This window comes from Loxodonta africana, chromosome 8 (genome assembly GCF_030014295.1).
Source record: "Loxodonta africana isolate mLoxAfr1 chromosome 8, mLoxAfr1.hap2, whole genome shotgun sequence".
NCBI lineage: Eukaryota > Metazoa > Chordata > Mammalia > Proboscidea > Elephantidae > Loxodonta > Loxodonta africana.
In genome coordinates, this window is record NC_087349.1 from 62,206,247 (window position 1) to 62,221,145 (window position 14,899).

At 43.3% G+C, this 14,899-nt stretch overlaps 1 protein-coding gene across 1 annotated transcript; it reads left to right on the top strand.

Annotated features, from left to right (window-relative positions):
- The first annotated feature begins 1,682 nt into the window (after window positions 1–1,682).
- GATAD1 (GATA zinc finger domain containing 1) lies at window positions 1,683–13,782 on the top strand. Its single transcript, XM_010587446.2, has 5 exons — window positions 1,683–2,037; window positions 2,841–2,966; window positions 4,560–4,619; window positions 11,620–11,803; window positions 13,197–13,782. The coding sequence occupies exons 1-5, from the start codon at window positions 1,786–1,788 to the stop codon at window positions 13,385–13,387; spliced, it is 813 nt and encodes a 270-aa protein (XP_010585748.2). The 5' UTR covers window positions 1,683–1,785; the 3' UTR covers window positions 13,388–13,782.
- Window positions 13,783–14,899: the final 1,117 nt, after the last annotated feature.

The following is a 14,899-nucleotide window of genomic DNA, read 5'->3' on the forward strand; positions in this document are numbered from 1 at the left end:
AGAAAACATGCTGGGGAGTATTGGGGTCACAAGGAGAATGGTTGATGTGACCCAGGGCAGTGTTGTGTGATGAAGAAGCTGATGGGGGGAGGGGTGGTCAAAGTTTTTAGTGACTGAGAGGGAAGTAACTTGGACCTGAGGGACAAAGCAAGAGTCAGTACCAAGAGGGATAGGTACATTAGCTAGCATGGAATTTAGTGCCTAGATTCTCTCACATAAGAGTGCCTTGTTCTAAAACAGGACAGCACTCTTTAGCTGTTCTGCTGAACCTTTTTGCATTTGGTCTTAACCCCACAACGATTCTGGAAAGTAGTTAATATTATTTGGTTTTACTGCTGGGGAAATCTAGGCTCAGAGCAAGTTTGAGCCACAGCCCAGGCTCCCGGGCTGCTTGGAAGCTCTGTCCCAACGTGGTGTTCAGAGCAGCGGCTGGGATGGCAGCTCTCAAATTGCGGTACCTCAGTTGACCATCAGCTCAATGGTGAAATGGGGATAATAATATCTCATTCTCAGGGATGTTGTAAGCACTAAATGAGATTTTATGACATCATAGGCGTTCCACACATTCTTCTTCTTCCTCATCCCCCACACACCATCAAGAGCTCTCCTAGCATAACAAATCCAGGAAACCCAGGAGCTTGAAGAAGGGTATGCAACCACCGCTCTACCAAGTGAGGTGAGAAGGCACGACTCATTTCGTTGGCCAGAGCTGTGTTGAACCGTGACATTAATAGAGGCCGGCTGGCTTCTCAATGCGCATGTCCTAGGCCAGCTGTTCTCACGTGTGGTCTAGGGGCTGCCTGGTACCGAGAACTTTTTTTTTTGATTCTTGGATTCAAAACTGTTCCCCAGCAATGCTAAGCCACTTATTTGCCTTTTCCACTCTCATCCTCTCACTAGTGTACAGTTCAGATTTCCGAAGACTACCTGAGGCACAGTGACATCATCACCCGAGGGCTAATGAATGTGTGCTTAACATCTTATGCTTTAAAATGTCTGTTCTCACTTCTAATACATATATGTCCACGGATATAATCCAAAGAAAAAGAATTTGAGGTTTCCAATGATTTTTAAGAACATAAAGGGGTCCTGAGTAGGTTTGCTAGAGTTAGCAAATAAGAACACAGGATGCTGAGTTAAATTTTAATTTCAGACAAACAACAACACTTTCTTGGGGCGGATTAACCAGTAAGCAAGGTATACACAGGTTTAATTGTGTTTATTTACTAATCTGTAGTACACAATTTCACATGGGTTTCACCACATCTTTGAAAAACGGGAAATTGTGCACTACAGATTTGTAAGTAAGCAAGAGTAAGCCTCCGCGCACACTTATACTAAAATTTATACTGTATTTTATTTGGCAATTCTAAACCTGAGGCAAAAAAGTTTGAGAAACACTACCCCACCAGCCAACCAACCAGAGCCGCTGCGCGCTCCTTGTAATTCAGGGGGCGGTACTTCCGGTCAGGTGGGCCGGCAAGCCGCAGGGCTCGGCCCAGCCCACCGCCGGAAGTCCGGCTTTTGTTTCCGGCCGGCTCTCACCTTCTCTTTTTCCACGGCCCTGCTCGCGGCCCCGCCTCCTGTTCTCTAAAGCCGCTTGGGGCTGCTGCGGAGCGCGGAGCCAGCGAGCAGGCTCCCAGCCTCCAGGGGGCGGCGGCCGCGGCGCCGGCTCCGACGCGCTCTTCCTGTCTCCGGGAGCGGCGGGCCGACAGCGGGCGGCCAGAGCCAGCGGCCGCCATTCCCGTATCGCTACGTCCGCGGGGGCCGCCCGAGTCGGCCACGATGCCGCTGGGCCTGAAGCCCACCTGCAGCGTCTGCAAGACCACGTCATCCTCGATGTGGAAGAAGGGCCCGCAGGGAGAGATCCTCTGCCACCACTGCACGGGCCGGGGCGGCGCGGGCGGCGGGGGAGCCGGTTCGGGGGCGGCCGGCGGGACGGGGGGCGGCGGCGGCAGCGGCGGCTTCGGCGCGGCAGCCTTCGCCAGCACCTCGGCCGCCCCTCCGCAGAGCAACGGGGGCGGGGGCGGCAAGCAGGTGAGCTCCGCCGGCCCCACCCGCCGCCCGAGGCCGACCTGGGCGCGAGGCGAACGGAGGCCAGGCCGGCTGGGAGGGGGCGGTGGTCGGGGCCTTCCCCGATCCCGATGCCCATGCTGGGCCGGGCCGCCTCCTTCACACCCCCAGATGAAAAGACCTTCATTGTTTTTGCCTATTCTAAATGCCTTTTATTGTGAGAAATTCAAATTTTAAAGAAGCAAGAAAAGCAGAAGGTCTTCAGTGATCCTCCACTGTAACATTTTGGGAGCCTCCAGGCTCTCGATATACGCCTTTATACGCAGAGACCAAAATGAAATCGTTCTACGTGTGTTTATGCCCGGGACCTCTTTCCCTGTTAATAAAGGTTGTTTTGTCATTATGTCATCTAAGACTGTTATGTCATTCTTTAAAGTGGCAGCATAAATACTGCATCGTAGAAGGTGCCATAGCTTAATCCGTTGGGACTTAGGTTGTTAAGAGTTTTTCTCTGATAAACACCAAAATAGTTATTGCTTTGGTACCTACTCCTGCCCCCTGTCGTATTTTAAGCAGCTCACACTTTTTTGGTGATTCAGAAGCTCTACAAGTGCTTGCCTAGGGCACTTAACTCCCTGTCTTCCTTGGTCCAGTTTGTGTAATTACCCAGCTGTTTTGTTTTAAAAAGAAATGGAGGATGCGTATTTTTAAAATATCTTTGTAAAGCACATAACCTGGGATCCTTGTAAGATGGTTGTATTGGGACAGCAACCCTTCTCCAGTTTTTATTTCTTACTCTTTTTGTTCTTTAATTGTTCATGTAACAGAGTAAACAGGAAATTCACAGGAGGTCTGCTCGGCTCAGAAATACTAAATACAAATCTGCTCCAGCTGCTGAGAAGAAAGTTTCCACTAAAGGAAAAGGGAGAAGACATATTTTTAAGTTAAAAAATGTAAGATGATTGTGGACAGTCTCTTACTGTAATTAAATGTAACTACAGTGTGTCCTGCCACTGCCTTCCTTTCTCACCACTGAGCTTTGACTCTGCACTTGAACCTGCCTGCATTGTTGTGGGGAGTGGCCCAGACTCCCTAGACAGGAGTGAGCTCTGTCACAGGAGACTTACTGTTCATAAAGTTAACAATACCCTTTCCCTTCTTACAGCTTTTTTTTTTCCTCTGGAAAATACAAAATCTAATCTAAAAGAAATATAAAACTTGAACTTATTGTGTTCTTTATACAAAGGAAGAGAAGGAATTATGGTTTTTGGTATAGCTAGCTACACTAGAAAAAAATTTTTTTTCATTTTTTTAAAGACCTAAGTAAATAATAATACTGGAGTTTACTTATTCGTTTGTTATTATAGCCTCAGAAAATACATCTTTCTGATTTACGATAATGAGTTGAATGGCTGTGAATCAAAAATGTTACTAAATTTTTCTTTTCCTTCTGTAAGAAAATGAAGAGATTGTTGAAAGACCTGTGCTGTAGGTAGTAGAAAGCACTGCTTTGTAAACACAAGGGGACAGTGATCAAACACAATGGACAGTGCATTCTAGATTTTTTTTTTAAAACTTTTATTATGGTATTCCTTTCAGAACAGGCATACTTCATGTACAGCAAAACCTTTCTGAAGTTGGATGCATTCATTTATAAAGCACAGAGGGTCCCTGGGGCAGATTCATTAAGAGTAATTATCCCTGATTTATTTAAGATTTTTATAATTTACTTTTCTTAAAGTGAGGAATTTATTGGCTGGACAAGATGTGTTTTTAAGTAACTATTCATTTGGTTATAGTAGATATCACTTATGCACATGTTGTTTGCTCTTAAGTGTGGTGAACATGTTCTCTGCAATAATTTCAATATCAGTTTCTCTAGCAACCCCTTCAAGCTTGGTGCCAAGACAGACTGGGAGGGCGGGTGGCTAATTTCTATGTTGTGGTATAAAAATGTGTACTGTCATTTAAGAAGGGGTTAAGAAGATGGCTGGGTGGTAGCCAAATACTGAGAACTCCCAAGAAAGTTTCTTTTATCCTTAGTTAAGTCTTGCTAGAAAATTACCGTAGTTCTGGTGCTATTGAGTTTCATAACTGGTTCCATAGTTAAATTGAAATGAAGGATCTCTCCAAGGAGATATTTTTTCACTTTGTGTTCCTTTTCTACCTACCTACACTTTTTTTTTTTTTTTTTAATTACTTCCATTTCTGTCATGCTCAGGCTATTAGAGCCAGTCTATTTTATAGTTGGAATGTTAATATGTGGTAAAGCTCTGAGAGGGTTTCGTGTTAGATCTCAGCAGCATAATCAGACACTTGTCCTTTTGGTTCTCTGTGATTTTTAAGCTAATCGTAGCAGAAATAGCAGTAGAAATATTCACACTGCTTTGCCATACTTTCAGAAAATCACTTATCTTTTTATTCCGGTTCTTGTCACCAACAAATTTTAGTATTTCTCAAATTGAAGAACTCTCATATATGGCTGGAAAAATACCTTTCATACACACCATGATTGTGCTCATGTTTTTACTTTTGTTTTTTCATAGCCCATCAAAGCTCCGGAGTCCGTTTCCACCATAATCACTGCAGAATCAATTTTCTACAAGGTAAGCATCTACAGAGTTACCGAAGGAAGATATGGGCCAGTTGTTTAATATGCTACTGAAAATGCTGTATTGGTCTAAAGGTATCTGCTACTCTGTATTTGTATAAGTTATGCTTATGCTTTTTGTTCTTTTCTAAGCTATTTTTCCCCTATAGGTGGCTGTTACGAAACATCCAGAGCTCAGGTGTGAGGTGAAGTTGCCTATTGAAATATGATGTGGGGTGTTAAGTATTTTTTTAATGTAGATTACGGGAATTGTTTTTAAAATCCAAATATGTGTCGGGGAGCTGGGTAAGAGCAAGCTTTCCTGAGTCAATATGGTGTCATTTTTGAAGGATGAGTAGGTGACCTGTGATGTCTAGTGGGCAGAGTGAGCCCAGAGATCCTCATCGTAAAGCAGAGGTGAGAGGAATAAGGGCAGTAATGGGAACTAACCCCTGTTAGAAGTCTATGGTAAGAGAGGCCAAGAGAAGTTCAGCATTCCTAAGGCCAAAGCCCAGGGATATCTGATATCTCAATGAGAACGAAGACGTACTGTTATTTTTGAACCAGAAGCCTTAGCCAAGGAGTTGGAGCGTAGAAAAGACCACCAAGGCCTGGCAGGCCTAGTACAGGCAGAAGCCGTTAAAAGCTATTTGGTACTTAGAAGCCTTGAACTGTCAGGGGGCGGTGACGTGAGTTACTCTTTTACACCTGACCTTGTGCAAGTCGGAATTGACTTAGCAGCAATGGGTGTGGGTTAAGCTGGCCAAACACTGTGACACTTAAGTGATTATTCTCCTTGAGTATATTTTTTTAATTGTTGTTATTAGCCCAAATCCATATAGTCTAAGACAGTCTACAGGCAAACATCTCTTTTATATTCCCGCTATTTCATACATGGTTAATAATCAATAAAATAGCTAACTTTTATTATGTGCTTGCCATGTAGTAGGCATGAGCTGAGCATTTTACATACTTTATTTCATTCAGTCCCTTCCATGGTGTGGGTTCTGTTAGGCTCATTTTGTGGATGAGGACATTGAGGCACACAAGATCAGTTAACTTATCCAAGATGACACAACCAACAAGTCATGGAGGGAGACAATCTGATGCCAGAACCCAAGCCCAGAGCTTAGAGACCAGGTCTGATCCTGGCTCTGTTACTTGGTCAAGTGGCTGTGTGACTGGGCTAGGCCCAACCGTGGTAAGCCCGTTTTTTCACATGTAAAAGAGGGATTGTAAAAAGTAGTACCTCATTGGGCCAAGTGGTGAGATCATGTATGTTAGCAGAGTAAGCACTCAGTGGGTCTTAGTCATCTAGTGCTGCTATAACAGAAATACCACAAGTGAATGGCTTTAACAAAGAGAAATTTATTTCTTCACAGTAAAGTAGGCTAAAAGTCCAAATTCAGGGTGTCAGCTCCAGGGGAAGCCTTTCTCTCTCTGTCAGCCTTCTCTTCAGTCTTCCCCTAGACTAGGAGCTTCTCTACACAGGGACCCCGGGTCCAAAGGACACACTCAGCTTCTGGTACTACTTTCTTGGTGGTACGAGGTCCCTGCCCTCTGTTCTCTCCCCTTTCCTTTTTTTCTCTTGAGAGCCAAAAGGTGGTGCAGGGCATACCCCAGGGAAATTCCGTTTAAATTGGATCAGGGATGTGACCTGGGTGAGGGTGGTGTAGCAGACAAATATGAAGTAATCTCTTCAGATGGCAGTGGTTTTGTTGGCAGAAGTGATTCAATGGAATTTAGTGTCTCTAGTTTCTTGATTATCTCCACGTATGTCCCCATTCCAAGTTTGAGGATCCCATTTCTTCCCAGTCAATGCCCTCACTTTAACTTCAGACACCTCTTGAGGTTGGCAGTTGAGCTGGTATTGTAATTCAGCCACTCTTAAAATAAGAGCCTGGGTTTGGTTTTCGGCAGTATTAGCTTTGTTACTACAAGAAATGAGGCTCTTTTTCAAAGAACAAGGGAAGCTTTGAGGTTGTTTATATGGCACTTGAGCTTTGACTCTGATGCCCTGAGTGCATCTCTTTATTTCACCAGTTTGTCTAGCAAAAGTAGGACCAACCAGCCAACTTCTTATACTTCTCATTCTGACAAAACTATAGAAAGATACCGCACGTGTTCACCCAGAGCCTCGCCTTTCACCAATACCTGATCTACTGGTGGTGATATTTTGTGTATTTGTATTGCTGCCTCACGTTGTGGATTAGCAGTGCCCTCTTTACTGGTGGAAGCAGAGTCATCAACTTCTTTAAGACTAACCAGACTTGAGAACCAATTTTTTTTCTCTAGAACCACTCTCCATACCAGATGTCTTAGGCTGGGTTCTCTAGAGAAGCAAAACCAGTAAAATGTATAAATATATATAGAGAGAGATTTATATCAAGGAAACAGCTCACAGGATTGTAGAGGTTGGAACGTCCCAAGTCCGTAGATCAGGATAGAGACTTTTCCCAATTCATGCAGCCATAGAAGCTGTTGAACCCAAGATTGGCAGGTTGGAGAGCAGGGCTCTCATTCATAAGCTGTGAAGGTCGAAGGATTCCAAGATCGACAGGTAAGCTGCTAGCTCAAGTCCCAGGAACCAGAAGTCAGACAAGAGACATTTGCTGGATCCATCCAGTACAAGCCACCAAACTTTGGCAAGGTGAGCAAGAAGGAAGTAGCCACGAAGGGTGGAGAAATCAAGGCTGAAGGGGCAGTGAGACACCACATGCCCTGCCCCTGCTAGTACCACTCAGCAGATTCTATCTTGGGGATGATCACATATCAAATTTTAACAGGGAAGTGATCACAACATTATACGACTGCCCAAACACTGAGAATCATGGCCAGCCAAGTTAACACACAATCTTAACCATCACAGTATGATAGAAATTACCATTATTATTTCTTTAAATGTGTGCATTATCTTCATAGCTGAACATACCGTTTACAGGGTAAGTCCAGAAGCAACTGGTTGAGCTAAGGATTTAGTGATTTCCAGGCTTGTCTCAATAAAAAGCATGTGGGACCTGTTATTGCAAGTTAAACGATAAGGGCAAAATGCGACAAAATATTCAAATAATGCTGCAGATACCGACTGTTGCAGAGGCTGTCAGGGCAGTGCCACTGGCAGGCAGGACCATTGTGGGCGAGCTTGAGAGGTCACTGCCAGCTGCTGAACTGGAGCCCAGATCAGGCATGTGAGAGGGAGCTAAATGTGAACTGGGTGTGATGGCCAAGAGTGTGGGCCCAAGACCCAGAATGGTTACAGGACCTCCCTGGAACAATATTGTGGCAGGACATCTCTGTGAGTCCAGGTGTGGTAACTCCAGTCCAGTGTTCTCTAACTTATTGTGTTGACCCCCCTTCTCTCTGCCAGAGATTCTTAAACCTCCCAGCAAATGACGGGCTGGGAACCCCTTAGATCAAGTGTTGTAGTCCTATTTGGTGTTATAGGTATATATACACACAACATATTTATTAAATACCTACTATGTGCCAAGTAGTAGTCTTGCCATTGGAATCTTCCACTAAGACACTGTCTTTGCATTGCTCTTCTGCTTTCACACTATTCCATCTTTTGGGTTAATACTCATTTAGCAATATATTTGAGTGCTTGTGATAAGCGAGGCGCTGTTTTTTATGCATGTGAGAGAATATAATTTGTAATTTGGGAATAATCATACCTGTGGACAGAGCAAACCATAAGTGCAAATTATGCATGTGATAAATAACTTAGAACTTTGCAGGAGGAGCTGGGAGGAAGAACCAGCTGATAATGGTGAAGCTCTAGCAAGTACTGGTCTGTGGCCCATATTGACTATACCCAGTCCACATTGATCCAGATTCAGGGTTTCACTCTTAGACACACAGTTAAGCGGCCCACCAGTAGACAGCCCTGGCCTGTTACATGTCAGCTCAGTTTACTGGAAGTTATTTCTTCAGATGATTTTTATGGTTGAAGTGCACACCCAGCAGCTTTACTGCTGCCAGGGCCTGTTTTGAGGGAAGCAGCAATGACTCAGACCCTGTGCCTGCAGACAAGGAGAGTATAGCCTACAAAGAACTACTCCCACCTAAGGAAGTGCTGAGTGACATAAAGATACGGGTCAGCCGTATGGATATTCCAAAGGAGAGATTCTTTCCAGCTTAAGACCAGGACAGAAACATGGGCTGGAAGAGCAGAGGCAGAGGGATGGGAGGGGTTTAGTACACGTGTACAGAGCCATTAGCTGAGTATGAAGTGGAGCAGGAAATGAATAAGGTGTGAAAACTTGAATGCTGGTAACATCAGTAATTGTATTCCATTCTGGGGGCAGTAGAGCGGCTCTTGAAAACATGTATTCAAGTCTGTGCCCTTGAAAGAAACTAAATAGGGAGAAGAGACAAACAGCATTGAGTCTGGGGAAATATTTGGTAAGCTGGGAGTAAACATGTCCTGAAGACTTGATTATAGTTAAAAGAGTTTTGGTCATTTTTAATTTGAATTTATGATACCTTCTTTTAATGGAATGTAGGGGAGGGAAGAGGGTAGAGTATATTCTCACCAGTGAAGTGCTGATCTTTAAGACAATAGAGAGAAAGACCACTGAGCTGGTGCAGGAGCTTGGGCCGCTGTTTATACATTGTTTGGTTCCTAGCAAGTCACTTGACCTTTCCATAGCTCGGATCTCTGGCTAAACAGTGGGGATAGTACTGTTGTGACATAAAGTACTTTTATAAAGAAATGTTTTCTTCAGATGCAAGTTGTCATAAAAGATATATACATATATATGATTTTTTCATTCAGAAGTGAAACAACTTTAGAATTGGCACAGCCATGTAAAATTGACACACTGGACTCTCACAAAGATCTTTCTTGACCGCGTTGAAACCATTGCTTTCTGTCATGTATTGAATTGTGTCCCCAAAAATATCTGTCAGCTTGGCTAGGTCATGATTCCCTTTTATGATTGTCTACTGTTTTACCTTCTGATGGAATTTCCCTCTTACTATGATGTAATAAGATGGTTTAGCGGCAGTTACATTGATGAGGTCTACAAGATTAGGAAGTGTCTTAAGCCAATCTCTTTTGAGATATAAAAGAAGCGAGCAGAGAGACATGGGGACCTCATACCACCAAGAAAGCAGCACTGGGAGCAGAGCGTGTCCTTTGTACCTGAGGTTCATGTGCTGAGATACTCCCAGATCAAGGGAAGACTGATGCATCACAAGGACCTTCCTCCGGAGCCAACAGAGAGAAAACCATCTCCTGGAGCTGACACCCTGAATTTGGACGTGTAGCCTAATAGATTAAAAAAAAAAAAAATAGATTATGAGAGCATAAATTTCTCTTTATTAAAGCTATCCACTTGTGGTATTTCTGTTATAGTGGCACTAGATGACCAAGACAGAATTTGGTACCAAGAGTGGGGTGCTGCTCTAGCAGATACCTAAATGCGAAAGCAGTTTTGAGACCGTGAATGGATAGTAGACTCAGAAGGAAGTAAGAAGAACTGTTAACACCAGAGAAGGCGCAGATGTTAAGAAACAGCAGGAGAGGACCAGCGGCAGCAGCAGAATCAGGACACCAGTGTCCAACAGTACTGGAGCCGACCCACAGAACAAGAGAGCTGAGTGCCTGTGTGTAGGAGGCTTCCTGGTGGAGTAGGGTGCCTCTGGGTGTGTATCAGTGGAGCTGGGCCTGCCGACCCGTGGAGCAAGAAGGCTCAGTGCCTTCTGGCCAAAGTTTAGCTCCAAGTACTTATGGGTATAGCTACGGAGCTTTGGAACACTTGCTACAGCAGGGCAGATGTGCACATGAGGTCCGAGGAGCCGAGAGGTCAAGAAACCAGGGAGCAGATGCCGAAGAGACAAGGAACGCAAGGAACTGAACTGCCTTAGTCTCAAAAGGTATGGCCATGACCTCTGGGGTTCCAAAGGGTGGAGCCATTGCGTCTGGTATTTCTAAGGGTGGAGTTGCTACTCAGATGGACTAGGAGAATGGTGAGTCTAAAGCCAAGGGAGCAGAGTTGCATTCCAGTGGACCTGGAAGGTGGAGCTGAAGCCCAGAGCTGAGGGGCCTCCACTCAGAATCTGGAGAGTGTGGCCAATACCTAGATTCTGGAGGGCAGGGCCGTTGTGTAAATTGTCTGAGAGAACAGAGGATTATTTTCAAAGCCTTGCGGGCTAATGTAAGTGTTCTGCTGACTTGCTTGGTGCCTGTTATGCCTCCTTTCCCTCCAGTTTCTCCCGTTTGTAATGGAAACATCTAGCTTGTGCCTGCTCTGCCATTGTACCTTTGGAAGCAGATAGCTTGTTTTCTAGATTTCATAGATAAGGAAGAATTTTTGGATATTGGACTTGGAGTTGATTTAAGACTTTTGCTATAATACGATGGGGTGAATATGTTTTACACGTGGCAAGGCCATGAATTTGGGGGGCCAAAGGGTGGAATGTCATGGATTGATTTGTGTCCCCCTAAAATATCTGTCAACTTGGCTAGGTCATGATTCCCTTGTATGATTGTCTACCATCTTATCTTCTGATATGATTTCCCTATATGTTGTAAATCCTATCACTATGATGTAATAAGGTGGATTTAAAGGTGGATTAGCGGCAGTTATATTGATGAGGTCTACAAGATGAGATAGTGTCTTAAGCCAATCTCTTTTGAGATATAAAAGAGAGAAGTGAGCAGAGAGGCAAGGGACCTCATACCACCAAGAAAGCAGCCCTGGGAGCAGAGTGTGTCCTTTGGACCCGAGGTTCCTGTGCTGAGACACTCCCAGACCAAGGGAAGACTGATGCATCACAAGGACCTTCCTCCAGAGCCGATAGAGAGAGAAAGCCTTCCACTGGAGCTGACATCCTGAATTTAGACTTGTAGCCTACTAGACTGTGGGAGAATAAATTTCTCTTTATTACAGCCATCCACTTGTGGTATTTCTGTTATAGCAGCACTAAATGACTGAGACACTTTCATATTAAGAGACTAGCTGTGCTACAGCTTTTATTTGAAATATGAAATTATCTTCTGTTTCCCCAAGGGAGTATATTACCAAATTGGAGATGTTGTTTCTGTGATTGATGAACAAGATGGAAAGCCCTACTATGCTCAGATCCGGGGTTTTATTCAGGATCAGTACTGTGAGAAGAGTGCAGCTCTGACGTGGCTCATTCCCACGCTCTCTAGCCCCAGAGACCAATTTGACCCCTCATCATATATCATAGGTGAGTTTCTTGGAGCAAATAGTACAGGTTCTTGAACACAATTAAGTCTTTGTTATTATGTAAAACAAGTATTAGCCTCACAAATTACTGATTGATAACAGTTTCAAAAGTATTCACATTTTTTTTTAATTACTCTGAGCTTTTAACCTTTCTTCTATGAGTATGCATTATTTTTTCATTGTGAGGAAAAAAGATGTGTTCTTCAAAGAGAACCCAAGGACAAATAATGTTCCCATATTATTCTCACCTACGTGTCAAGTTTGCTACATGATAAAAAGTTTTAGTTAAAAAGTTTTAGTTTCCTGCTTATAAGTACTTACCAGTACCAGTTGCCACAGAGTTAATTTCTACTCATGGCGACCCTAGGTGTGTTACAGTAGAACTGTGCTCCATAGAGTTTTCAGCGGCTGATTTTTGGGAAGTAGATTGCCTGGGCTTTCTTCTGAAGTGCCTCTGGGTGGACCCAAACCTTCAATCTTTTGGTTAGTAGCCAAGCTCATTAACCTTTTGCATCACCCAGGGACTCCTTGTGAGTACGTTGTTGTTGTTAGGTGCTGTAGAGTGGATTTCAACTCATAGTGACCCCATATGACAGAGTAGAACATAGATGAAATTTCAGTTACCTCATCTGTAGGGCAGGATTCTCTGCAGAGGCAGTGATTGTCAGAATCAACCTTGGGGCTACCCTCTCACCTCTTCTTCCTGATCCCCAATAATTCCAATATGCAACCCCATACCAGAGGAGGGGAGTTGGTGGTACAGTGGTTAAGCACTGAGCTGCTAAGTGAAAGGTCAGTGGGTCAAACCCACCAGCCATTGTGTGGGAGAAACGTGGCAGTGAAGATTACAGCCTTGGAAACTCTATGGGGTCAGTTCTACTCTCTAGAGTTACTGTCAGTTGGAATCAACTTGACAGCAATGGGTTTCCAGAGGAGCTGTGTAGCATAGAGGTTAAAAGCATGAACTCTGGAGGCAGACTCCCTAGTTTCATAGGCCAGCCACTTACTAGCTGTGTGACTTTGGGCAAGGTCCTTAATCTCTCTCTTCCCTCACTTTCCTCATATATTAAATGGAAATAATAATCCTTATCTCCCAGCTATTGTAAGGATTCAAAGTACTGATATATATAAAGTGCTTAGAAAAGTACCTGGTACATATATAATTGTTAAATATTATTTTTAGATTTTTTTGCTATATTGAGTGGATATATGGGGGAGAATGTTACATTCCTTAAGGAGATTAACAGAAAAAAATGAGAGCCAGAGTAATGCATGCTTCAGGACTTACGGCAAGTCACTAGCTCTGGTAGCTGCTAGTGTCCAGGTATTAATATTTTATGGTAGTAATGTATATATACAAAACTGTATTTAACTTTTCATTGGCTCCCATTTAGGACCAGAGGAAGATCTTCCAAGGAAAATGGAATACTTGGAATTTGTTTGTCATGCACCTTCTGAATATTTCAAGTCACGATCATCACCATTTCCCACTGTTCCCACGAGGCCAGAAAAGGGCTACATATGGACACATGTTGGACCTACTCCTGCAATAACTATTAAGGAAACTGTTGCCATCCACTTGTAGCTTAAAAATGAAAACTGGGTTTCCAGTTATCTTGTAGTCATACAAGATACGGCACATGTTTCTTTAATGAAACTCTTAGATGGAAAAATGACCTAAAAAAGTTTTCCCCTGCTATAATCACTAGCTTGTTTATTATTAGTCACTTGGAAAAGTAAAGAGATAGTAAAGAAAGAAATATATTTGAAGTTAAATATTACATTCTATATGTGTATCTTCCCAAGCAAAGCCTGTCATTTTTAGGGGGCACCGTTACGAACAGGTTGTGTCCATTTTTCTCCATGATGTATTTCTAGAAACTGCCATAAAACTGATTGTATTTTTTCACAACAACGAAGTATTAGTTAAGGATTAGATTTCTGACCAAGGGCATACGATCAAATAAAATGTAGACGTGACCAACAGTATCATAGTTTCCTCATCTGGAAAATGTGATAGCTCAAAATACTTTGCCAGTTTAACCTTTAAAAAAAAGTCATTCATAGATGGTTTTATTAGCTCAGGCTTTTGAAAACTTTAATTCTGTAGCAAGCTGGTATACAGAATCACTCAGTTGATCTTAATTGTTCTCAACTACTTCCTCAGTCAAAACGAAGCTTCCAAATCATAAGATTTTATAGTGAAGACCATCAACTTCATTAAAACCATTTGGGAACATACTGTTCAGACATCCCACTTGATGGTTTCTGGAACAAATATTGGGCAGTGATTACTCAGTCATTAGTATTGATGTTTTTTAAAAAGTTCATCCTAAAGATAAACCATCTGCCTTGGACTGATAATAACAGGCCTAAAAGAATGTCCTGAACTTAGAAGGCTTATTTTACATGAAATTGTGCAGGTTGGTTAAGCAAGAGAGCAACAGTGTAGAAAACGAGGGAAAGTGGAGGTTGTCTCTCCTCTCTTAATTTAACCAGCATGTTTTAACCCCAGAAAAATATGTCAGAATCTGGTCTAATCATCATGATTTTGAACTATAGCAGTGTTAACTGTTACCCTTTTTCTACAGTTATGATTTGTGTGTTGGAAAGGAGCAACTGTAAATAAGTCTTAAGAAAGCTCCGTGTACATTAAAAAAAAGTTGTGGGAGACGGGTCCAAGATTGTGGAGTAGTCAGACACTTCCTGTGCTCCCTCTTAATAGCAAAGACCCAAAAAAACAAGTGAGGTGATTATGTATGACAATCTAGAAACCCTAAACATCAAAGACAAAGTTGAGTTGGACTGAACAGCAGGGAGAGGGTGTGAGCTCAGAAGCAGCTAAGATTTGCCAGAACTGACCTGGCCGGCACCCTGAAGGCTGGATGGGCTGGCGTGCACGCTAAGACAAGCAGTAGCACTTGGGACACGTTTTCCAAGCTGGAAGAAACTGAGTGGCAGAGTCTGAAAACGTCTGGAGTCAGGGAGAAGCGGCACTGAATTGGCAAAAGTTAAATTCAACCGCCTGACCTACCACGTGGAATCAAAGACGTTCTTCCCCCCGCTGGGAAGTACCTCTCTCCCATTTACCTGCCCC

Excerpts from the sequence above, each read along its gene's own strand:
- GATAD1 (XM_010587446.2), top strand. The coding sequence starts at position 1,786 with ATGCCGCTGGGCCTGAAGCCCACCTGCAGCGTCTGCAAGACCACGTCA. Across the intron at positions 2,967-4,559 it reads ATATTTTTAAGTTAAAAAAT|CCCATCAAAGCTCCGGAGTC; the intron begins GTAAGATGATTG and ends GTTTTTTCATAG. Across the intron at positions 4,620-11,619 it reads CAGAATCAATTTTCTACAAG|GGAGTATATTACCAAATTGG; the intron begins GTAAGCATCTAC and ends TGTTTCCCCAAG.